The sequence below is a fragment of the Typopeltis vanoorti genome, chromosome 1 (assembly GCF_054136105.1).
Source record: "Typopeltis vanoorti isolate ZY-2024b chromosome 1, IOZ_Tvanoo_1.0, whole genome shotgun sequence".
In the NCBI taxonomy this organism is placed as follows: Eukaryota; Metazoa; Arthropoda; class Arachnida; order Uropygi; family Thelyphonidae; genus Typopeltis; species Typopeltis vanoorti.
This window is the reverse complement of record NC_143549.1, coordinates 159,460,180-159,486,893: the sequence shown is the minus strand read 5'-3', so window position 1 is coordinate 159,486,893 and position 26,714 is coordinate 159,460,180. Positions and strand designations below refer to the sequence as shown.

Sequence of the window (26,714 nt, the reverse complement as noted above, 5' to 3'; positions counted from 1 at the left end):
ATATTAGCAAACGTTATTTTAAAACATAGTGTGCGAGAAATGCCTAAGGTAGACTGAACTAGATTATTACAGTATTGTTCATAATCCAGACTGTTGCTTCATTTAAAATCATTGAAAAACATCCTTAATATCTTAACACTTGGTGTTGATTTTAATTTTCTTTCTTTTCTTTTTTTTCAGATGATATGTGACCAATTGGTAATTATTTTTAATTGTACAATCAGTACTTTTAATTTAAATTTTACTTGTTTGCAGTTTTAATTGCAAAAGAAGTTTAATGTTAAGAAGCCAAATATCTTCAACATGAATTATAATTCTAAGTAATGCACAGTTATCTCTAAATCAGCGTTTCAAAATGAATGTTTCGGCATAATTTTAAGTTGGAAAATATGAGATATAATCTCAAAAAATTTAATATTGTATTTATCATCAATATCTAATGAGAAATATTCTAGGCGAAAGAGACAAGCACATTATTTAAAGATATATATATATATATATAGTAAATATTAGTGTTTACTGTTCGAAAGTGTTCACATTGTTTACATATTCTTCTATAGTTAAGTTTTGATTCTCCCTTTTCGAACCCTTTTGAAAATTTGAAATCCTTTGGAAAATTTAGTCAACAGATAGTACAGAACAACATAAGTTTTGCATGAATTCTACCAATTAGTTACCTCAGTGATTACGAACGGGTTCTTATTTTTAAATCACTAAAGTATTTTAAATATTTACTTAAGTCTACAAATTTTTAGAACACTCTTTTGGAATAAACGATGTAAACAGAACGTGGTAAAGAAATACAAACGTTTGGTAGCTTTATTATAACCTAAGTACAATTGAAAAAACCAACATAATTAACGAAAATATGTAATTAAATTCTCAACTGAAATACAAATATCACAGAAGAAAAATAATGCAAGAAAAGTTCAAAAACTACCAAAATAGATTAGAGTATTTATACAGAAACGACCATGGTTTATATCGATTGAGAGAAACAAGTAATAGAAATATGAATGGCTATCGCAAATTTTATTTTCAATAATTAAGTTTCGTATCGACATACTTGAAATTGTCGTTGTCGAAATTAAATGAAATTTACAAATTTATCACAAAACATGAAAATTCACTTAGCCAAATTGATGTAATTATAATCTTCACAACAGACACAATGCGATATTAAGAATCATTGCATATTGTTAAAAGAGACCCATAGAATATTGAAATTAGATGTAATAATGGCACAGCTCTTTATTAAGTTAATCAAAGCAATCGAAAGTTTGTTTATTGATTTTTTTCTTAAATGCTTCCTATTATACTGTATATGAAGTCAGTGCATCGAATTAAGCTTCTAACATTAATTTAATAACATTATTTTATTTTCCAGCTCTCGGCTGATGATTATTTACGAGAAATGGTCGATTCTGCAGACCCTCTGATCAATAGACCACGATCCTGTTCTGTGCCTCGTATAACTTTTGATGAGAATTCGTTGATGTTGCCTTGTGGAGGTCATGGACCTCTAATACGTAGCGCTACTACGGAGGGAACTTACACTGCACGTCCAGTAATAACTCCAGCTTCATTGTCGCCAGGTAGGAGAAACAATACAGTTTCACGGTATATAGTTTGTACGTTTTGATAAGAGAATAATTGCTTAACGTAGAAAGACATGACAAATAGCAGACAAAATTCAAATATTTGCGTTCACTAACAGTTTTTGTAAATCATAATAAGTATATTTTATTATGTGAAATGTTTTAAATCGTGTAGATAGCTCGATATGAAACATTTGAAGGAATAGGAATGGTTTACGTCTGTTCCGCATTTCACTTAGAACTTACATGAGAAAGACTTACAAAATAAAAATAATAAATAAATAAATGCAGATGTTTCACTTTAACAAAAAATTAAAAAGAAATTGTACCGATTTATCATGAATGCTTCTTTTTACCAATAGGAAAAACAGATCTTGATATTACCATAGGTTACGGGTTTTGAAAATGTCAAAATACAAAAAAAAAAAATCGAGAATGAAGCAAACATGGTTTTGTTATGATAAAATGAAATATAATGAAAATTAAACGAAACTGTAATATGAATTAAGAAAAGCGAAATTGAAATTAAAATTTAAAAAGCGAGAATTTCTCTGGTATCGTAGTATGAGAATCATAGGTATACAAGTCTTCTTATATTTCTTGACTTTAGATTATTTTAATTAATTAATTGAATTATTTTATCTAATCATATATAGTTGACTGTTTTTCTTCCTATGCTTTTAGTAGACCCTTATCCTTCCAATCATCCTTGCATTTTTAATCGTTATTAAGGGTAGCATGGTTAGGCCTCAACCTATGCAAATTATGTGATCTTCTGACTGGTGTGCCTGTTTTGCAGAATCAAAAACCCGAGTTTCCTGGAGAAAAAACCTTTATTTAACTGAGTCACGTTCAGGACCGAAAATTCGAACCACGTCTTTCCAACCAAATGACATAATCGAAGATGACTGAGCTAAGGAGCATTCCTTTCGGTTCACAAGTGATGAATAGCACTCGTCCGTTATCAACAACTAGACCAATATGATATAATCGGTCTAGTTGTTGATGGCGCGCACATATTTTAAACCTATCAAAGCGAATTAGACCTTACAAACTTCAACAAATGTATAGCAAGAGATTTCTAAACAATCTGTCCGAATCTTTCACTGGATTGTTTCGTTAGTTGGATTGATCCAATGTTTTTATATGTTCGTATTGTTAACCAGACCAACTTTTTTTACAGATAACACTCCTTTGATGGAACATTTCTTCCAAAAATCAATGAGTAATCTTCTACTGATACCAGAATGCACCCCGTCTTCTAGTATCAGTTCGACAACTTCTTTAGACACATTAAGGTAGCAATGATTTCTTAACAGTTTCCCTTGGTGTATCTAAATTATCTGAATATGAATTTGAAGTGATAATCGCTTTTCGGTAATAGCCTTTCAACTGAAGGAATTAGCCTTCATCATACTGGGATGGTACGGTGTCAATCAGAATCCAAGTCCATTTATCTGTTTTACAGAATAAATTTACTATTGCTATGAAGGAGCCCGGCCTCATAGTTTTATTGATGTCAGCATAATTCCGACTGCTGCATTCTCCAAGTTTACACGGTGAAAAAAAAATGAAATATAAATCATCCATATATCATTTTATTCAGCAGAAAAACTCTTCAAATGTCGTTTACAGAAACGGCTATAAGTATTTATTATAAAACTCAGTAAAACATAAAAATAAAAATTCTTAAAAATTTGGTATATTCCTACTAAATCACCCGGTGTGAGACCACCGCCCGCTTTTTGGAGACCTGAAGTGGCTTGAAAATTTTCCATGTTTGGTCTCTAGAGCAGGGTTTCTGCATCATGTAAGAAATAAATAAAAGATACAATATATATATATAATTAATAAAATATAAAAAATCTCCTTAGTCCCCCTCGGTACAAAATGTACTACAGGTCTGCAAATAACCTTTCGTGGGTGGGAACAACACAAAAATGTAACTATCATCGTTTACAGAATTTGCAGGATGCAAGTAGTGATACTTGTTATAATTAGGTACAGATTTGTTTACGTTATACGATATTTATACAGATAAAGAAATATAGAAGTGATCTGTATTACAGGGACCATGACTTCACACGCCACAGAGACATCAGGGACAAGCTCTGAAGAAATTCCACCTTTACATCTAGCTATTCTGCAAGTACTGAGGAAATGGATCTGTATGTGCCGTCAAGACTTCCAGAATCCCAAAGTTGTTCAAGAAATGGTCGACTTTTTGTCACGAATTGCGTGTATAGGAGAACTTTACCAGCGATGGACTGATGAATTAAAAAATTTGCTTGATATCGAGGTAGGATAAAGTTTAAATTTCCATTCTTAATATTCAAAGTTGATATCAAAGTTGAATGCTCTGTTTCTAATCGCTGCACAGAACATTCATTTCTAATGAAAAATTACCGAAATATAATGAATTATAGACATTTTTTAAATGATTTTCATTGTTTGTAACAAAATTTATCTGATAGATACTGTAAATGTCTCCTACATTAAACAAAATAAATTCAAACGTTTTAATGATTCAATAATAAAGTTCTAGCACCTCTGACTTGATAAATGTCCAACGAGCTGTTCCAACTTTTTATGACATTTAGAAAATTAATTAAAATGATACATTTTTAAGCCAGTTCGCCTTCCTTACGAACTGCTCTTAATTCGAAACAAAGAACCAAAGTAGTCGAAATACGAGAGGAAACTTTTCAAATGATATTTTCTCTTAATCCACACACACACACATACGCTTTATACTTTGCACGAATTCTACGGACTTTTGTGTATTTGGCATAATACTTATAATATACTGTACTTTTATTTATCTGTCATCTATCATTTCGTTTTTTTTTGTTTTTTTTTTGTAGTTTTCCAGATAACTACATCAATGCTATATTAAATTTGTCTATAGTATACGTACAGTTATATTGCAGAGTCAACTTTCATATCCCTCATCGATAAAGAAACGATTTAAAGGAGCTTCTAATGGAAACTGGAGGCTCATTCAAGTTTTCTTGCCTCACATTAAAAACTGGAATTGTTGGGGAAAAATGGATAAATCTAAAAAAATAAATAAATAAATAAATAAAAAACGATGAGTTAAATTATACGAAGATTTAATTCCCAGTAAGTGAAATTAAAATAAATGAAGACATCTTAAGTTAAACTAAAATAACATTTTGCCTATAAATATGCTGCAAGTCGGTTTGTTCGAACTTCTTTGATGACATCAACAGTGACGATCACCTTAATAATCTGAAAACTGGTTTTCCCTTTCAGTCGTTTCCGACGATAGGTGACTTTGTAGGCATTGCCAACAGAGAATTCCTGGTGAGTCGTTTACAGGGTAGTTCACTATTGCTTTCCCCAAGCCCCAAATTTTATCCGGGCTCTGGACCGAGATATGGCTGGGACTTTTTAATGACTGTAATCCATGTGTGTTCACAGGGCCAGTTTGCTTGTTCTGGGTGAAAAAAACACCCTACCTCCGTATGAGACTGGCTAATTCACTTTTAGTCGAATGAGACCAGATAAAAGTTCCTCAGGTCACTGACAGGAATCGAACCCAGGTCTTTCCGACCAAACGGCTTCTATACTGACTGAGCTAAGGTGGCTCTAATAATCTGAATGAGATGTTTAACTTTGTTATAAATCCGTGGATTGTAATATATCGTTTACGATGCATTTTCTTGATTCTTATGGATTTCTTCCAGACTAACTTGGACGCATTAAATGCTACGCGCGGCAAAGGAGTTTGCACTGACAACACTCTCCCTAGAAAAGCTTTTCAAGTAAGATTGAATATTCAGGTATTTTAAGTTTTATTACTATGGAAACACGGCCAATACTACGAACGGAAAAAAAAGGAACACACACACACATACACACACAAATTTCTCTTTGCAGCTGATTCTCTTCCAAGTATTACATAAAAGTATGCCGGCTTGCAATTTGCTTTGAATCACGTAATCGTATTTTGCTGGTGGTATTACTTGGAGATTCGACGCTCTTGCAGAAACAGTGCACGCTACTAATTCAGTGTGCCGAAACTAAATAATTCATGTATCGCATATCACTCTAGGTATAAAAGCACCTACGGTATGCTAACAATCCTATCCAGAATATCATTATCAAGTATAAACATGTTGTTCGTGTGTTTCAGAGGTTTGACTAAATTTGAGAGCGCATAGTACATGGGTTAGCGAATATGGGTTATTATTATTATTATTTAATTCAGGGATTCTGAATTTTTTTCTTTTTTTTTTCTTTGAAGCAACCACTAAGCAAGCTCCATTATATACACAAAAATATTTCTTGACAGCAAGTGACCTTATAGATAATGAATAAAATAAAATATATTTCACACATCGAAATAATGACTAAGTGTACTGCTAATAATAGTAGACTGGACTGGGATAGTCTTGTTCCTAAATCAGTTTCTAGACAATCTTATAGTTTTTTATTTCATAAATTTTTCACCTGTAAAATCTATAAACGCAAACATAAATGGAAATATATTAGAAAAAATTATCATGATCATCTCAAAGATTAAGTTATTTTTCTATAAATTTTAAATTTATGATCACCGTATTCTTTTTTTCAAAATTTCCTTATTGTATGATTAGATCTTTTATTTGATCAATCCTTAGTTTTATATTGGCTAAAGCACTTTTAATCAGCCGATATACTGGGCTTCCTCAAGGTCTTTCTTACCATTTTAAAGTTTTACTTCATTCGCTTTACTAATCTTTCATATCCCATTCTGTTTCAGTGACCATCACATCTTAAATTAACTGTTTCAAACATTACTGAATATTAGTAAAGTTATTTTCTGATACCTTTGTTTTAATAGTCTGCTCTTAATAATCTATTTAGTTCCTACTTTCCATCAGAACTCTCTTATCTCTGGTCTCAGTCTTGGATGAACTTTTCTTTTAAGCTCAGCTCTCAAATCCATATAACGTAATAATTGGGGTGAACACTGTCTTATACACTAGAAGCATTTATACATAAATTATTAAAGTACAACGTAATCAGATTTTAAATTTAAAGTCTATTAATAGTTATAATCCATTAATAGTTATTAAAATATATTTTAATAACTATTAATGAAAATAATTTGAACATTTTACTTGAAATCATAATAAAAGACAAGTTAAATAATGATTGAGGATCCTTCAAAATTGAATAAGTCGCCACAGGTATTTTCAAATGCCAGTTTTTAAATGATAATATTTGAAAATGCTCACTGTTTGGGTATTATTTTCAAATGCTACTTTATTTAATTTTTTTTCTCTTTTCTTCTTTCTTTTTCTTTCTTTCATGGTAAGTCCTTCACTGAAAAAATTCCGGTATCACTTTTTTTCAACTTTACGACAAAATATTGCACTGTTTATGAGTACGGGGGGGGGGGAGTCTTGAATCAGAACTTTCCAGAATTCCCCCCCCTCTTATATGCATAACGAAAATTTTTAGGTGAAATATATTTTGAACAACAATATCGAAATGGGGAAAGATGTTATGATGTTCTTTAGCATGGTTATCGTGATTGTTGGCTCCAGGTAGTTTCCTGATTATGTTCTTGGTCATAGAGAATGGGAGACCTTTTTAGTGTGATGTAGTCTCTTCCCTGATAATAGGAAATATGTATGCAGTTGTGAGAATTGCTACTTATCTTTAAATGAAGAGTGGACAAGATACATGGAAATGGGAATAATTTACCATATTGATTCCCTTTATGCAAAATCCAGAATTTTAGCATTCGATTGTCGTATTCTGATATTTCAACGATACATCGTTTGGGATTCTCGTAGAAGTTGGTATATTTATTGAACAGGTTAGTGATTACTGTTAAAGTGCCAATTATATGTTGTTGACGTACGTGATACTTGATCAGATTAGTCAATGCGGTTCAGGAATATATCTTGAGTTAGAAATATATCCAAGAATCGTTTGGTGGCCAAAGTTTGTTAGACGGTCAAAAGGGAAACTCAAGATCCAAGTAACGTCCAAGATATTGTGAAAGTTAGATTGGTTCGTTTTTTTATGGTTACCGTTATGATCGAGAAAGTTACATATGATATTGATTTTCATCTAAAGCTGTTGTAAGAGGGTGGACAGTCCAATTACAGGATTAAAATTTAAAATATTCAAAATGGGATATAAATAAGTAGTTGTCTTACTTTTGCAATAGAAACCTCAAATTCTGTCATATAATGTGGGTTATCGAAAGAGGAGAAGGAGGATGAGCGCAAAAAAGAATTAAATGCTGCAAAAGAAAAGAACAGTTATCAGATATATTTGAGAAAGAAAATGTTCTAAGGATAAGTTGTATGAAAGCTAAATTTCAGCGCTTCCAAATAGAAGGTAACTTTCCATCTCTACATTTCATTTCCTATGAACATTTAAAAATGTAGTACATGAACAGATTACTCTGAAAAATTGTAGTACTAACAGGAAAAATATTTACAATAATCGGCTGATCCAAATTACTGCTGCTAGATTATGCGTGATGTTTTTCATTAAGTGTCTATTTTAATTTGTAACATATTGAATTGAAGTTGAAAACAGCGATATTTTTATTCAAAGCACACGATCGTCAACCACAACATGAGAATATGAGCAGGTTTCATATAGGTAGCATACTTGTAAGTTAGCAATATGATAATATTGCTGACTTACGAGTGGCATCGGATATTGTTTAGTATTACTAAGAGGCAACTAAAATTATGCTGATTGGTGTATCTCTTGCAATTGTGAGTGGCAAAATGTTTTCTCCCACTTTTTGCGCGATACCATCTACCCCACTTTCAGTTGAAAAACTTATGAAGGTTGTTCGAATTCCAAATGGTTTTCGAACAGAATTCTTCCCAACCCAGTTCATGCCATTCTGATTGCCCTGGAAAAGCATGAAAAATATCTGAATATCTGAGTGAATTAAAACGTTGCCTATTTATTTGTACACGTATTTTATTGCTTCTGAAAGGCTTATTAATTATAATTTGGCTAGACCTAATAATCATATATGCTTTATTCTAATCTTTTTCAGGAAACGGAAAACATCGAAGATAGAAAAGATGAGCAAACAACAATTGACGAAGAGTACGAAAAGGTAGGTAAATTAATAATGGTAGGAAAATTGAAAAACAAAATAAATAAATACGAATAAGAACGTAATCTATAAATGTGTGTCTAGTAGAGTGTGAGTATAGACTATGCTGCCAAAAATCATCGAAACACAACCAGAAATACACACAAACAATCAAAATATTATGCACTTTTCATAAGGTATAGGCTCATCTTTGGTTAATATTATACATTCAGTCTGGTTTTCAACTTCCTGGTATCTCTGGCAGAGTTCAAGCGACCAACTACCATAGCGTATCAGAAATTATGGAAAGGAAGTTATCTCTTGAGTCCTGCTAGCGGCACTGCTCGTACCTCCAGAAATGATTCCTCACATGTCGTTTCACGCCATTCCACAAGTGTTTATGATTCCGTGGTTGAAAAGCCCTTATACATTGACATTAGTCGAACCCAAGCTTTTCCGTCCAAATAACATCATTGTTACAACTGAGCTACGAGCTTCTCTAGAAGAACAAGAATTATTGAAATGCCATTTTATGTAGTTCTCACCCAAAACAGTTATAGACCTAAAGAACATTAGTACAGTGGATGGGCTCAGATTTATACTTTTTTAACTTATTTTTAATTCATTTTTACATAATCCTGAAACTTTGACATCACGCCACAAGATTGTCATTGCAAGTGTCATACTTTTTTTCAAGCCACTTCAGGTCTCAAGTAAGCGGGTTGGTAGTTTCACACAAAGCGATGAATTCATCTCCGACCTAAAGACAACTGCAAACATTTATGCCTACAGAGAGATTTGAACTCACAGTCCATTGGTTGGAGGAAAGCAGGTAAAGTTAACCAAACGGCCAACTACTTATGCCGGCCACTGAATTAGAACCTTTATGCAGATATACGTAAACGTCACTTAGGCAGCGTATATATATGCAAAATACTTGGTCATAGCGTCACTACGTGTTCTTGCCAACTATATAAGAATACTGCTGGTCAATAATCGTTCAATAGTGTTGATCACAATGAGAAAAACGAGGGATCTTTCGGAGTTGGATAAAGAGCTTATTATTGGTGCCTGTCTGACTGGAGCTATAATTTTGAAAACAGCAGAGCAGATTGATTTCTCAAAAGATGAAATATCTCGGATGTTGAGTCAGTGGATCAAAACGTTAGGTTAGAAATAAAAACTGGAGGCGTATTTGAGAATCTTCAGTGAAATTCAAGAGTGAACAGATGGCACTATGGATATAGCCATATTAAAAATGAAGATAACAGAATTACCTATTGGCTTTTTATCGAAATAACAGAATGACGTTGACATTACTGTTGTTAAAAGATGTGCAAACAGATCGTATCTAATATGGTATTCTGACTTCAACAGACCGGAGAATGAAAGATCTAAAGCAGATGTTTGAAACAAAAAAGTCACGAAGAGTACCCAGATAGTGGAAGTCCAAAATGTAGGTGAGTTATGGAAATACTTTACAATCGAAATGTAAGAACCGATATGTAGAGACCTAACAAGTAATAAAGAGGTCTGGAAGGAAATAAAATAATAAACTATTAATTCTATTAGACTATAATCTCCCAATGAATGTACACATTGGAAGATCTTAGTCGTTAGAAAAATCCGCTTCATGGATTTCTTACGACTAAGAAAACTGCAGCGTAAATCACTTACACACTTCCTTATGTTAAACCTCAGTGTTTGACAATTATGTTTATTTTTATTTTATTAGACAAGTATAAATATACAATTGTCTCGCCATTGGTTAATTATAGATGCCATCATCTTGAATAGCTTTTCGTTAAATGCTAAAAACTAGACATACAGCATGTATTATAAGAATGCCTTTGTCTGATGCCAGTGTTTTTACTGCGTGAACAGATTGTATGAAGGTGTGCTGAAAAGCTGTGATGATCACCATGAAAGAATTGGGATAGAACCACGTAACTTACACATTATCCTACATATTCCCCAAGAAGTGTTATGTGTTTTATTATTACCACTTATTACCACGCTGCTGCATCATTTGCAATCCTCTGAGAAAAAGTCTTTCCCTTATTGCAGTCCTCACCTGCAAATATGCTTCATGATCCATGGTAAATTTTGTTCTTTTCAAGTGTGTCTTTAAATTTGAGAATACGAAAGAGTCGATGGGGCCAGGTCTGGTGAATAGAGTGGGTGGGTGAGGCAGACATTGAAAGCCCAAATTATGTATTGTTGGTTGGGTTTCATGAGCCGTGTGAGCAGGTGCGTTGTCCTGGAAAAGCAACACGCCTCTGCTCAGTTTCCCGCGGCGTTTTTCTTTCCGTACCTTCTTCATTTCCTTCAGAGCTGAATAAACTGCTGCTGCTGCTCTAACATTTTCACCTTTTTTTAGGTCCTTGGTAAGGATTACACCATCCACATCCCAAAAAGACAATGGCAAGAATCATGCCTGCTGACTTTTGAGTTCGGACCTTCTTTGGCAGTGGAGAAAACCTTTGTGTCTGCACTCCATTGACTGTTGTTTGGTCTCTGAGTCATAGTGATGAAGCCATGTTTCATCAACAGTTAAAATACGAGCCAACAAATTTGGACCTGCTTTCTCAAAATGACCCAAAATCTCTTGACATGACAGCACACGTTCTCTCTTTTGTTCGGTATTCAAACATTTGGGGACCCACTTCGCTGAGAGTTTGCAGTCCAGATTCTGGTGAATAAATAATGACCCCAACTCATTCCATGGATATCCACATAGTATTTACAATGTTTTGCTGGTATTCGTCTATCATCACGGATCGTGGCGCTGCGTCAATGTGTTCACTTGTGATCGCTGTGGAAGGGCTTCCTGACCTGGGGGCATCTGTTGTCTCAGAACGCTCAGTTTTAAACTTAGCCACCCATCTGGCAATTGTTGGATATGCTGGAATACATTACCCCTAAAGTATCACACAGAATTAGATGAATCTCAGTTGTGGACCATTCTTGCAGCACGAAAACTTGATGACTGCCCGCACCTCTGTGTCTTTGAATTTCTTCAAAACCTCTGACATGTCTTCTTACATATCCTAAAAGAAAAAAACAAATTATTACAATTTGATGAAACATGTAGATTAAAGAGTTTTAAGATATATACTGTATTGTGGTTATATCAGTATCAGTTGCTTTAATATCATTTTGTTCTTGGTGTTTATCAGAACTTTTCAGCCCTTGTAGAGTAAACTACAGAGTAGAAGTGGTTGGCCAATTGAAATTTTTTTTTAAAAAAATTAAGAATTCGCTACTATTCAAATATTCGTTCTCCTATCAGACAGACATACATTTTGAAATTTCATAACCTTACTTCAAGTTTACACAAATGTACTAAGAATTCCGGATAAGTGTATTCACTTATAAATCCAGAGTCCTTCAATGGGTAGCACTTTGACATTTTCTTCTTTTTCTGAAAAGTGAAATAAGTGGGGACTTTAAATGTCTTTTGTTGTTTAGTTATTGTGAAAATAAGTTTATTTAATTATACTTCAAACATAATATTTTATGTTTGAACAAACTAACTAACTAAATAGTTTGTTTGTTTGTTTCTTATTCAATCATAATAAAGTCGAAGATCTGTGGACAGCCATCATTATTATAATTTTAAATCAATTCATATTTACTTCAATGGCGTTTATATTTTTGAAGGGAAAACCCACACAGTTGTAGTTGAAAGTCTGAGAGACACAAACAGTTCTGAGATTATTTTTGAATCGGTGCTTCTTTTTCAGTGGTCGCGAAGGTATGAAAGCTCTTCCGAAAACAAAAAGTTAAGAAGACACTCTTTTTTCTCAAGCTTAATATGCGAATGCCTAATGATTCACTTATTTAGTTGGAATCTAGCTATATTTTATTGATTTTACACCCCGAATAAGCATTTGTTGGAAACTACTTGGCCAAATAACTTTTTATTCTTTCACACTTTTTACTAAAATACTTAGAACATATTAGTTCTGATAAATATTGTTAAAACATTTTTACTATTATCAGCTTCGATTCAGCAATAAATACACCAATACTAAGACAAACCAGAGAAAAGGAAAGGATATCAGTTAACATTATATAAGGTCATTCTGTTTTTTTTTAAGTTCATACTGATTTTAAAGTATCTCCGAACATTATATTTTTTATGCACGCATTCGCGTACATCTAATATTACTATACTAATGAGTATAGAATGTTCTTTTACTCAGAAAGTTTAACAAATATATATTTTTTTTCGAAGATGGACATACATTAAAATCACGTCGCGCATATTATGCTGTGTGAATTCGAGAAGCGAATAACTAGAGTTCTTACAAGAAACAACATTCAAGACTGTTTTCAGTAAGTCAGTTTTGACTGCAAAGGAATGCTAGCGGTGTTTCTAGGAATTCATCTAGAATACAAATGAGTCGATGAAGCGCGTTTGGGGCTTATCTGTTCAGTTCGATAATGACCTGCTGCACTATACTTGAAGACTGCCCTGCTGCAAATGTTCAAGAACTTGCCCATTAGCGTGGTTCGAGTCATTTCGCCATTCATTGCCACTTGCAACAGACGAGAATTATGCTTTCCATAGGTTGTTACTAGACACTGTCAAAGATCTGGTAAATATTTGTGCTTCACTGCATTATCGTGAACTTCGAGCGCCGTTTTTGAATGGATTCATTACTGGAGATGAGAAGGGAATGCTCGGTATCAATTTCAATTGTCAATAGAGGCTTAGTTGCTGAAAATCGGATATACAATAGATGAGTCCCAATCTTCAGTTCTACAAAGGTTTTGGTGTATTTTTATAACAAAAATAAAGATTTTCAGGAGGGGATTTGTTTCAAACTATTTCGGTCCAATCAAAACTAAACTATCTTATCTTATCAAAGCTGAAAGTCAACGTAATCACGTAAAGCTTTTGTTTTTCATCATAAAAACGCATTCTGCTAGGATTATACATTCTATAACCTTGGGTGGAGGTGAAAAATTCAACATCTACTGTGTTTGCCGGACGTTACACTTAACTGAGATAATAGACTATGGTACACTCTTTATTTTATTTATGTGATTCCCGCACAAGAAAGGTTGTAAACTTACAGTGCATTATTACCCTGAGAGGGTAGGTTAAAGATTATTTGATTATTTCTCTTTTTTACGTTTCTTACGTATCTCTTCAAGTTTTGAAAAAAATTAAAAATAAAATAAAATAAATATTGCAGGATAGACGTACTAGTTTCTCATTAATTCATTAATTAATGCTTACGTTGTAAAATATCGTAATTTAAACGTTTAAATGTTGTATGCAATTATTCAATATTAATTAATAAAATGAGATAATAGTGATCTGGAATTTTATTAATTATCGCACACCAAGAGACCTGTACCGTAACCAGTTTCCTTTTTCCTAATATGCACTACGAAATAGGCTAATCGGTGACTCTTGTCTTAAAGTCATTAGATTGCCAACTGTTCATAAGTCTACATTTGTCTGAATTAAAAATTATTTCATTGTTTAAAGGTACCAAAATGAGTGTTATCTGCATTCTTTACTTCAAAGCTAATGGGATTTTCACAAATGTGACAAGGAAACGTTTGTAGCAAAGATAGCAAATTATCGTATAGAACAAAATAAAATAGATGCTTCATTATATATATATATATATATATATAAAGGAAAAGAATACTAATAAACATTGAATTATTTAACAAACTGGAAATTACAGGTACAAATTGCCTCACATAATCGATACATAAAAACGTTGTATTTTTTCAAGTTGTTCCAACTGGCGTGCCATTGTTTGTTGCAATTGTGCGTGCAGGTTCACGTGAACACCAATATTGTGGTGCGATTGCAATATCCCATACTTTGGTCAAACTAACAAATCTATTGAACAACGAATAGAAGAGCATAAGAGAGACATCTCTTACAAAAGATCTCATGCAACTGCGTTATCCAGTCATGTCCTTTTTTCAAATAATCCTAATGATGACGAATATCTTTATAAATATCCAGTCATGTCCTTTTTTCAAATAATCCTAATGATGACCAACGAAGCCACTCTGTCTGCTGGAATAGATCAGAAAATATCTTTCGCTGTGATGATGAGTTTGAAAGGAAAATCGTAGAATCAAGGGAAATCCTACTGAACCCGGTCCACTTAAACAACAATTTAAGTTATAACATCCCAGATAGCCATGCTGCAGTTATTCAATATTGGCGTTCACGTGAACCTGCACGCACAATTGCAACAAACAATGGCACACCAGTTGGAACAACTTGAAAAAATACAACGTTTTTATGTATCGATTATGTGAGGCAATTTGTACCTGTAATTTCCTGTTTGTTAAATAATTCAATGTTTATTAGTATTCTTTTCCTTTATAAATACCTGACGAAGGCTGCTATATGCCGAAACTTGTATATATATATATATATATATATATATATATATATATATATATATACAGTATATATATATATATATATATATATATATATATATATATATATATATATATATATATATATATATATATATATATATATATATATATCCACTATACAAGAGGTAGAAGAATCTATAGTACATTAGCACAGTGTGTAGGGTGTGAGAATTGAGGAAGAAGAATTTTATTGACATGTTTCTCGAAGGATTGGCGGTTGTTTGTGAAAACTTCAGGAGGACAGCTGGTTCAGAAGAGAGAGAGAAAGAGATGAAGATAACAGGGAGAGAAGAAGTAGGTTCAGTGTGCTTGTAATTGTGCTGAAAAGAGATGTCGGAAAATGCTGCTTTTGTATTAACAGGCCGAACGGAAAGTGGCAGAATAACGATGGCCGGTTCAGTGGAGTAGTCACCATGTAAGTATCTTTAGAAACGACACAGAACTATCATTCCGTCTGTGAGATAGTAGATGAAGTGAGTCAAGAGAGGGATCATCTATCAGTCGAATCGCTCTCCTCTGGGCAGCATGGAGAATTTTAGGGAGGTTTTAGGCGTACCATCCCAAATGAGAACAGTATTAATATAGATGGATTTGGAATTTGTACAGAGTTAGCAGATTAGTAAAAGTAACATCATTAGCTAAAAATAATGCCTAGGTTTATTATAGATTAAGGAAGCTATTGATGTGATGTGTTTGTCTGGAAAGGCTGCCGGTAATTGTCAGTCCAAGGAATGAAATCTGATACAGTATGGTGATTTTTGAATTGCTGAAGGGTAAGGATTCTTCTAGGTAAGGACTGTACAGTAGATATTAGGAAATGTGTCTTACATAAATCTTCTAATTAGCCCTAGATTAATACCTGGCTTTCAGCTCTGTAAGTGAAGCACTGGTTCGCCTTTTTATATTGTCTATTCACTTTATTCTAGATCTGCCTCTTTTTCGAGTTTTTGTAATAAGTCCTTCAAGAACTTGCTTGGTAGACCATTTAATCTACTGATATGGCCAAGCAACATGAGTTGTTTCCTTCGAATCTTAGTTATAATGATATCTCTTGGACCGGCGAAAGAACCGATTCTTTGTCTTACTTGAAAGTTTTTCATGTGATCAGTGTATGTTATCTTTAGGAGTCGTTATAGCATCCTATTTCAAATGCCAAAAATCTCTTTTCATCTTCTTTTAGGAGGGTAAAATTTTCACTTCCGTGTAGAAGTACTGAATTAAATAGTAATGCCTAATGTGTTGATAATTGTATGCTTCCTATTTGTCCATAATGGTTTTAGTTTTTAGAGTGCTATTGTTGCTTTTGTAATTTTTGTACTAATATCCTGCCTTAATCTGCCATCTTTATTAAAGATATTTCCTAAAGTATTTAAACTGATTAACTTCTTCTATGGGTGTATCCTCAAGTATGATTTTTCAGATTTTCTCTGATTTGCTTTCCGCTAGAAAATTAATATTATCAGCAAAGTTTAGATGTTTATTTCGTTTCCTCCTACCGTTATTCCAATATCGCAGTTCTCCAGGACTTCATTTACAATGTTATTTAACTGCTTCCTCGAAGCAGTTAAATAACATTGGTGATAATTTGTACCACTATTGGGAGCGCTATAATTCCTCTTGATTTCCGCCATATCATTTCAGAAGATGAGTACAGGGATTCAATCAGTCGTATTATTTTGTTGTATTATTATTTTTCCAAAGGGCATCTTGCCCAACAGAATCAAAGGCTTTCTGTAGGTAAATAAAATTATGGTACTTTTTTATGTTCTACATATTTTTCTCTAATGATATGGAGCGTAAATATATAATCCATTGTACGCCTGTTCTTTTAAAATCCAACCTAGAAGTCGGAAAAATTGATTCCATTTTTGCTTCAATACGCAATACTTGAGAGTAAAATGTCCAAAATATTTTGCTTGGGTGTCTTATGAGGCTAACTATCCTCAAATTATTACACTTTTTGCTGTTTCCTTTTTTTTTTTTTTTTGGAATAAGGATAATGTTCCCAAGTCTTTTGGTCAGATCTAAATGTTCCACACCTTCTGGCAAATTTAGTGGATCAAAAGAGTCAGTATGGATTTCAGAAAGAGCAGAAGCATGATCTGTTTTAAATAATTCCTTTGTGGTATTTGATTTGAGTTGTGTTAAACTCATAGCAAAACATGAATGTTTCTCACGAGAAACATTCATGTTGAAATGTGAATGTTTCTCGTGAGACTAAATCCAAATTTCAACATAAATGTTGCTATTACTAAATTATGGTCATTTCCAATGATGTCAGCCAGTAAAAAACCTAGTACGGCCTGAGTGCTGAGTTTATAAGGTTTTATATTTAGTTTTTATAAGAATATAATCAATTAGATTCCATGTTTTTCAATCTGGGAAGATCAGGATTTTCGTGACATTTTATGTGAGAAAAGTGTGTTAGTTATGGTTAGATAATGTGGAGGTGAATAGTCTACTACAGAACCTTAATGTGAATACATCTGTGGGATTGGATGGTATACCGGCACGGGTCTTGCGTGAAGCGGCTAAGGAATTATCAGTGCCCTTGAACATGTTGTTTAATCTGAGTCTTGGGCCTGGTTTAGTCCCGAAGGTGTGGAAAGAGGGGAAAATAGTTTCACTGCATAAAGGAGGATCCAAGATTACAGTTGCAAATTACGGACCGATTAGCATATCAGGAGTCGTTGTCAAGGTCTTGGAGAAAGTAGTCAAGGGAAAAATACAGAAATGGATTGATGAAAATGAGATACTGTAAAGGGGACAGCATGGCTTTGTGAAGGGTGACAAGGTGACGGCTGAACTGAATAATGGTAATGGGTTTACAGTGATACTGCTGGACCTGGAAAAGGCGTTTGACAGAATACCACATGGAATTCTAATCCGTAAAAACTACAACATATGGGAATGGATATATGGTTAGTGAGATGGATAGGTGGGTGGTTGATGGAGAGATATCAAAGAGTAGTTTATTCAGAAGTAGAGTCCAAAAGACAGCCTGTGACTAGTGGTGTGCCGCAGGGTTCTGTTCTTGGACCACTGCTGTTTAATTTTGTTCATTAACGATATAGGAAAGGATCTAAGAGGAACAGTTCATTTGTTCGCTGATGATGCAAAGATGGGTAGGGCACGATAGTGAATTCAGAAGATGTCAAAATCTTGCAGAACGACTTGGATAGATTGGAGTTCTGGGCTAAGGAGAATGGATGTCAATTTAATGTGACAAAATGTAAGGTTATGCATTTTGGGGTGAAAAGATTAGCAGCAGTATACCACATTGGTGGAATGGAACTGTACTCCAGGAGATTGATGAGACTAAGGACTTGGGAGTGTGGTGGATAGGGAGATGAAGTTTAGGGGGCACATTGCAAAAGTAGCTAAATCAGCTCATCAACTCACTTGGTTGTTGAAAAATACCTTGACGAGCAGAGACAAGCAAGTTATTGTACCTCTGTACCGAACCTTGATAAGATCTCATCTCGACTACTGTGCCCAGATTTGGTCACCTAGGTTCCTTCTTGATGGGGAGGGGGTGGAGAGGATCCAGAGGCGAGTGACTAAGATGATAGCAGGTCTATGGAATTAACCATATGAGAACAGGTTGAAGATTTGTAGGTTGCAGAAATTAGTTGATAGGCGGAAAGGGGGAGATATGATTGAGACAATTCAAATTGCTAAAGGGTTTCTATAGGATTAATTCAGAGGATATTTTTCAGAACAGGACTGGTGGTGAGAGGACTAGGGGACACCTATGGAAGCTGGGCAAGAGTGTGGTTAGCACGGGTGTTAGAGCTGGGTTCTTTGCTTTTAGAGTGGTAAATGAGTGGAATAAGCTGCCAGAGTCTGTTGTGGGTGTTATGACTGTGAGTGAGTTCAAGGCAAGGTATGATAGATACTGTGAGAATGTCGTATAGTTGTGTGGACATGATGTTTAGGGCCTCCCTCGATGAGTCTAAGGACTCCCTGGAGTCGCCCGTAATAATAATAATAATAATAATAATAATAATAATAATAATAATAATAATAATAATAATAATAATTCTATAAAGCAAATTCTGTCAGTTTCATTGCCCTTTTGTTTGTCATTTGTTTCTCCTAATCCAAAACGGGAGAAAATTCCTTCCTATATCTAATTCTATTTTTGCAATCTAATCTCCCTTATATTATTAGAATTTTTTTCCTTAGGTGTTTCACGGATCAGGTATTGATTTGGTGATAAACGTGATCCACTTCCTGATCATCATATGAGGTTTTTGGTATATATACTTGTATAATAGATAGATTTAGTGGTTTATCCTGTAGTTTTACTACTGCAAATCTACTTACTAGTCAGGGGTTTAAAGTCTGTGACACAGTACTTAACTTTTTTTTTTTTTGGATAAAGAAAGCAACTCTTTCTTGTCCTCCTTCTGGAGTACCTGACTAAAGAAAGAGATTTCTCTTTTCTGTTGTTAATTCTCCATTATTCTGGCCATCTTCTTTCACATAGTCCAATGATGAACCATTCATGGCGTGCACATTCTTGTTGCAGAATCTTGAATTGACCACGTGAATATAATGCTCTAACATTCCATCTTCCAATCATAAATCTGTTTCTCAGACGAAATTCATGTTTAAATATATTTATATTCGTTGGAAGGTCATTGTCATCAGTAGAACATTTTTCATCATCTCCCTTAGTGTCTCCAAGAAATGTTGCAGTCTTTGTTTGTCCTGGCATGATTTGTAAGGTTTTCTTCATAACTCAATAGTGGGTAATATCTCATCTTCCTTTTTTGGAATCGGTTGAATTGCTTACTTTCCCAAAATGTGATAAGTGCCAGCTGGCTAGAAAAGATTGTAGAAACGATTCAGAACAGGTGTTAGTTCTAGAGTACAACATTCGTGCTCTAAAACAATTACAAGGATGCAGTCGCGGCGCGAAGAGTTTTTATTTCCTAAGTGTAATATTCTTCTGATGTCATTTTTTATCGAAAACCAATAAGAGGCATATGATACCCTGTTTATGATATGACAGGACGCGATTTGTCTTGGTCATCTATGCAGGAGCTGGAAGAGGAGTGTCTTTGTCGATCATTTTAATAATGCTTAAGAAAGTCAATATAATATCAGGTTAGTTTTTCTTTTTTCTTTTATTTCTCTCTCCTTGAGAAGTATGCTGTAATGCACACGAAACTAGCACAAAGTCAAATGTATCAAAATAATTCTTCGACAGTCTTCATGTGGAATATGTCCCAACACCTGTTGGGACATATTCCACATGAAAACTATAGGGTGGTTTATTTTGGCCGCAGTGACAACATTGTTTATTGTATGTTTCATTTTGATTGGGTAATATATTAGAAGAGAAGAGTATGAGGAATGAGGAAATAAAATGAGAGGAGGACTCAGTGATGGCGCTCATACAGAAAGCAACCAGTCTCCTTTTCATAACGAGATCTTGGCAGTGCCTTCCACGTACTACTCATACTTCCTCTCCCTTCAGGCATGACCTGGCAGAATATGTAGTAGCGCGATTATATCCCATCTGATCGGTAATTCTTTCCGATTCGTTATTCACAGGTCCGTGTACTATCTAGCCGCCAGCGTGGGGTACTATTTCATTGATACACTGAAAGTGGAGGAGGTTCAGGTTCTAAATATATTTGGTATATTCTTGAAGGGAATCACTCATTTCCATGGAGAAGAGGAGGGGAGGATAGATTCCAGACTTCATCACAACCAGATTGAAATACTGTTGCGTTCATACAAGGGAAGACTAAAAATCAGTGCCGATTGCCTTATAAAATACTTATCGTTGTACTTTGTGTCCTCATTTTCACTCTCAGAATTTTCAATCTTTCTATCTACAGAATAAATATTTTTTTGTTAGTGCAGTTTTTTAATAATGGCACATTCAACTGATTTCCGTCCATTCGGAATGGATGGTTACTGAGTTATGATCAAATCATGAGAGAAAATGCCGTTGAAATTCATCAGTAACTATTCAGTATTCATGATATTATTAATCAGAGGACTGAACAGCAAAATAAAAGATGGGAGAGTATAGTTTAAAAGAAAAATCTATGTTAGGCGTTTATACTGTGAAAGGTTAAAAAAACAAAAAAAGTATATCTCGGCAAAGAAAAGACTTCACCTAGAATCATCTGACATCAGTATATATATAATTATTATAATTAATTATATATATATATATATAATATTGTGTGTGTGTGTGTGTGTGTGTGTGTGTGTGTGTGTGTGTGTGTGTGTGTGTGTGTGTGTGTGTGTGTGTGTGTGTGTGTGTGTGTGTGTGTGTGTGTGTGTGTGTGTGTGTGTGTGTGTGTGTGTGTGTGTGTGTGTGTGTGTGTGTGTGTGTGTGTGTGTGTGTGTGTGTGTTACTCTATCGTGCATTAGCACATGTTGGATATAATCCAGATATCTAGTCGAATACAATACTAGTACAATTCGTATATAATCCTGACATCTTACTCTTTGATTGGGTCATGAGTACGAATGGATCCAAAGCAGTTCAATACATCAATTTATGTGCACTTGATCGATCAAATGTCTTGCGATTCGCGACCAATGATTACTCCGAATCGGCAGACACCATTTATGCCTTGTCATTATATTTACTGCTGTTAATTTAAAATTTCGGCTAAAGCAATTACGTCTCTGATGTTAGCATGTATTGCGTATATTAATAACCTGTGTTTATTTGTCCGGTTTGCCTGTTTTTTTTTTTTGCGGGATAATAATCGTCTTGCGTTTTCTGAAGGGAAAACCTTTCCATCACTGTATGATTTGTCATTAGCGAAAACAACCATTTGCCTCCTTGTGTAGTGATATTATTAGTTACTAAAACAATTAAATCTAACGCTTCTTTATAGACATATGCACTGTAGAGATATTTTTTTTTATTAGATCTTGCATTACAATGGCGATTGATCTTCCATCTCATACAAAAGTCTCATACTCAAACTGAACACAGAACATATACAGTTAACAGTATAGTCCAGAGAGCTGTCTAATTGACCGGGTGGACAGCTCTTCCACTCCTCAACAGGCTATGGGTTTTATTTTCACCTTGAGCATCAATATTTGTGAATACCTTTAGGAAATAGATGAATTTTATACCCTGTCAGCTAAAATCCCTGAGGCGGCATTAAAAGTTTCCATGTTTGTTATCTGGAGCAGGGCTTCTAGATTACCTAATCATCCTTTGTCCATTCACAGTAGCAATATACTATAGGTTTACACTTTCTATGTGTAGGATTCACATAAAAATTTTAAAAATATATAAATCTTTCCTCTAGCCGAACTATGTTAATCACTGAAACTATTGCACAGTATCAAATGTATTCCACCACATTGGCATTGGGTGAACTCTTCTTATAAATGTTTCTACATAAAAGAATAATTATATTGATCACAAATAAAGTTTTAATTGTCAACATTTCCAGATATATAAGTTATATAAAGTATATAAATTAATAATTATATGAAAAGCCAAAGGCTTTTCATATAATTATTAATTCGGCGACATATAAACTTGTTTAAGTTAAGGGATGTTACATCCCATATAGTTTCTTAGCCGAATAAGAAACTCAGAGAGTTTCATGCCCAATATAGTAAATATATATAAAGTTCGGCGAGTCCAAGCGTAAGCAAATACCTGGATAGTGTTACAACTGACCCTTTAGGGAATGCAACGCTGAGGCAACTCATGGTAAGGGTAGAGCAAGCTCCGATCACTATTCTTGATATTTCCCCATAATGTGAAAGCTGAGGGTAATATCCCTTAACTTAAATAAGTTTATATAAGTTACGTTATTAAAAGCACTCTACAGATTGGTAAAACTGTTGTAAAAATTCAATAACCTTGTCAAATGTTATCATACTTGTACGTAGAAATACTGATTTTCTCTTCTCCTTCTGATGGTAATTCTGGTCAGAAATTCTGACCAGAATTACGATCAATAAGTAATCGGCTGAGGTACACATACTGACCACAGAATTAGAAACCTTTATGCAGATGAACGTAAACGTCACTTAAGCAGCGTATATGCAAAATACTTCTAGGCAACTATTTAAGAATGCTGATGGTGAGTAATAGTCAGAAGTGTTGCTTCCCAATGGGAAAAAAACAAAGGATCTTTCGGAGTTCGATAAAAGACTTTTGTAGCTGCCTGTCTGACTGGAGCCATCATTTTGAAAACCGCAGAGCTGACTGGTTTCTCAAAATGTGAGATAACCCGGGTGTTTAATCAGTGGAAAAATAACCACCATTTCTTGTCTAAAAGGTGTAACTATGGTCCTAAGACATGCTTATGCTCTGAAAATGCTTGTACGGATAAGCAAAACTTCCTGTGTGCAGCGATTTACCGAATTTAATGTAAGCTCTTCCCGACCCATATAGCACAACCCGCACGCACAGTTGGGAGCGCTGATCATCAGACATGTTTGAACTTGTCGCAACATTTAAAACCATTTAAGGCTCATATTAATTTTGATAATTTTTCACGGAACACTTATTCACTTTCCGCGGAACACAGTTTGGGAAACCCTGTTGTAGGGAATGGAAGAGGATCGGTATTCACAATCGGATGCATATATGGAAACCACTCTCTTAAATAACGTTTCTAATTCTAAGGGTATGTGTAATTTATTTATTTAATCGTATAAAGTTTCCTCCCTTTTCTCACCCGTCCCTATTGGGGCGAGTTGAGCCCCCCCTCACGGAGGTTTAAGTATTTATGACTATAGATCCGTGTGTGTTCACGGGGCCAGTTTCTTGTTCTGGGGACGAAAAGCCGGAGTTTCCGGGTGAAAAATAATCCCTATCTCCGTATGAGACCGGCTAACTCACTTTTCTTAGAAAGAGACTAGATAAAGGTTCCTCAAGCCATGGACGGGAATCGAACCCAAGTCTTTTCGATAAAGGGTTTCGTCTATGCTGAGTGAGCTACAGTGGATCGGCTTGTGTAATTAAGTCATAGTGTCGAAGAGCTCACCAGCCTAACACTCTCTGCAACTAATATAGACCAGTGTTCTTAAACATTTTGACACTGACTCTGATAACCCGTCAACATATTTGAATAATATGTACTCTACACATGTTTTTTTCATCTGTTTTCAGTTGATACAAAAATGGTGCGACTAAACCAAAATTTTAACGGTTCGACAGACTTTAATAGAGAAGATCCTAAATACCAAACATCATTTAATTGCATCTAGTGGAATTATTAATAACAGTTAGAATATTTTTTCCAATAAAATTATATGAATGAATCTGAAATTGAACGCGACTTGGGCAACTGCTTGTACCTATCGTAATTGCCAATTTTTATTGACTTCCATCCAGAGCAGTGTGGAATTAGAACAATAAAATAACCGGACATTTCGGTATAATTTCTGCAAATTTTGCATTGAAAATGGTACGATGAGGCAGAAATTAGTGGAAGGACTCGACAAATTTTTGCAACGAATGAATAAATAAAAGTCGTTTTATCTGCGATTTATAAGTGTTTGAGCATTTTGCTACAAGACGTGGGTATATTAGAGTTATCGTTACAACTGGAAAATACTGTTTTCATTTATTTAATATTATTACACAGCTAGACATAGAGAAACATTTGTTAAGCAGGACTCGTTATTATAGGATGCACCCGTTACATTGGGCAGCATAATTTTTACGAATTTCAAAGAAGTTTAGAGAGTGTAATTAAAAGCGGAAATTTCTCTAAATAACACCAATGCATGTTAAGAACTCTGTTCACGCTCCTTGAAACTTGCAAAGGATGATTGAGCATAATTTCCTTAATCTTGGGACTTTAATGTTTTCTTGATGTGGAAACTCGAAACACGATTAGGATTTTATACTAAATGCACACCACTATTATTATTCTCTCTCATGACTATTTCCATATATATTTCATTAAATTTATCACCTATAATCATATCGGTATGAACTTATTCCGTAGAGTTTTTCCGTAATACTTTTAACTCCTTAATGAAGAAGTCTTTATCTGCAATTTACTAAATTGCCTTTCGTTAATTTTACAATTCTTCCCCATCCTAACAAATTTAAAACTTATTTTCATATTTACTCCCATTAAATATTCTGTATTGAATTAATTTCCAAAATTATCTTTCACATTATCTTCTCACGGCAAAAAACTCCATCTCACACATAATCCTCCCATGTATACAGGTAAAGACACATAAATACTGAGTTTTCGCTTCTTCTTCTCTACCTTCTGCATTTCGTTTTTTCTTTGGCAGTGTGAACACATTAATCATAAATAAAGTTTGATATCTTTCTCGATCAAATTAAAGACCAACATTTGATCTGTTGAAGTAATTAGGTAGCAGTGCCGAACAAATATCCAGTTCAATACTCACTAACTATAAAGATACCAATGTGTTTAAAACGTTTTGAGACTCTGCGGAATCCTACATAAAAGTATTTCTTTTTCGCTGAACTCACATGAAAATTTTCATACAAATATCGGAATGAAATGATCTCAATCAACCTTCACCTGCAAAATATCAATTAGTCTAAACAGAATACGATACATATCACAAATAATAAAGCAACATAACTGTTATAGAAATAAGTCAGTTTAATAAAAAATTAGTATTTTCCAATTCACTGATGGGTTATTGTTATTTTCAGAAACAACATTTAAGTTATAAATGTTTGTATTCTCTTAGCTATCCTTACAGAGGAACAGAGTTTAAGAAACATTGATATAGACCATACTTGGTACTTCTATTCAACCGAATAGAGCCGATCCTTGTGAAATCACCATCTTTAACATTCCTGTAATTTATCACAGGCTATGCTGAGGTCAGATGATTCCATTCGTTCATTTGTGTAGCTTATTAATCTAGTAAAAGGTACAACTGAAAACTTTTTAAAGCATTTCAGTAGCACTTCTAAATTTGATAGATCAATCGCCTAAATTTTGACATGAAGTGAAAGTGAAACACGAACTCTTTACCAGCATTATAGCTCTATGCATTCACTTAGTTCCGCATTTTATAAGCTCTCGTAACTCTTCTTCTGGTTTCGTACAGAGCTGATCTGAAGTACAAGAGTCTGCATCAACTACGTCCACTCTCCAACTTGCATGATGAATTTTCTATAATTAGCAAAGTCGGCAGAATGCTTAGAAAGTCATTTCCGGTACTTCCGTTTAGACTGAAGCTCATAAAGCACCCTTCTGCTCCTTTCAGTTCGTTACATTGTTAGCCATGTCACTCTAGGCTCTCTTTATTTCTCTGAATCAATTCAAAAAATAACGATGTGCTCTTTTCTGAAAATTCCCAAGACTTATACTTTTCCATTGCCAATTACATATTGAGAAATCCATTGTCTCCAATATTCCATTGTCTAGTACGTCTTTTTGTGTGTGGCTTGTTACTGGTTGAAAGATTATTAATTACTTTTTTATTCATTAAAATAATTCAAGTTTGCTGATTATTCCAGAATGACTGAGCTACCCTTCATATGCATACCTTATCATGCCCATTCGGTTCTTCCCATTGCAATTCTAGTCCACATGTAATCATACAGACAGTCCATATCAGAAAGTAAGTAGCACTTC

The 26,714-nt window shown here is 34.2% G+C and overlaps 1 protein-coding gene across 1 annotated transcript in view; it reads left to right on the top strand.

Moving 5' to 3' along the window:
- Positions 1-26,714, top strand: part of LOC150110581 (uncharacterized) — an 851,360-nt gene that overhangs the window by 332,098 nt on the left and 492,548 nt on the right. Inside the window, 4 exon segments of the mRNA XM_090402114.1 lie at positions 181-198; positions 1,388-1,595; positions 3,668-3,897; positions 8,644-8,706. Coding sequence (XP_090258240.1) covers positions 181-198; positions 1,388-1,595; positions 3,668-3,897; positions 8,644-8,706 — 519 coding nt within the window.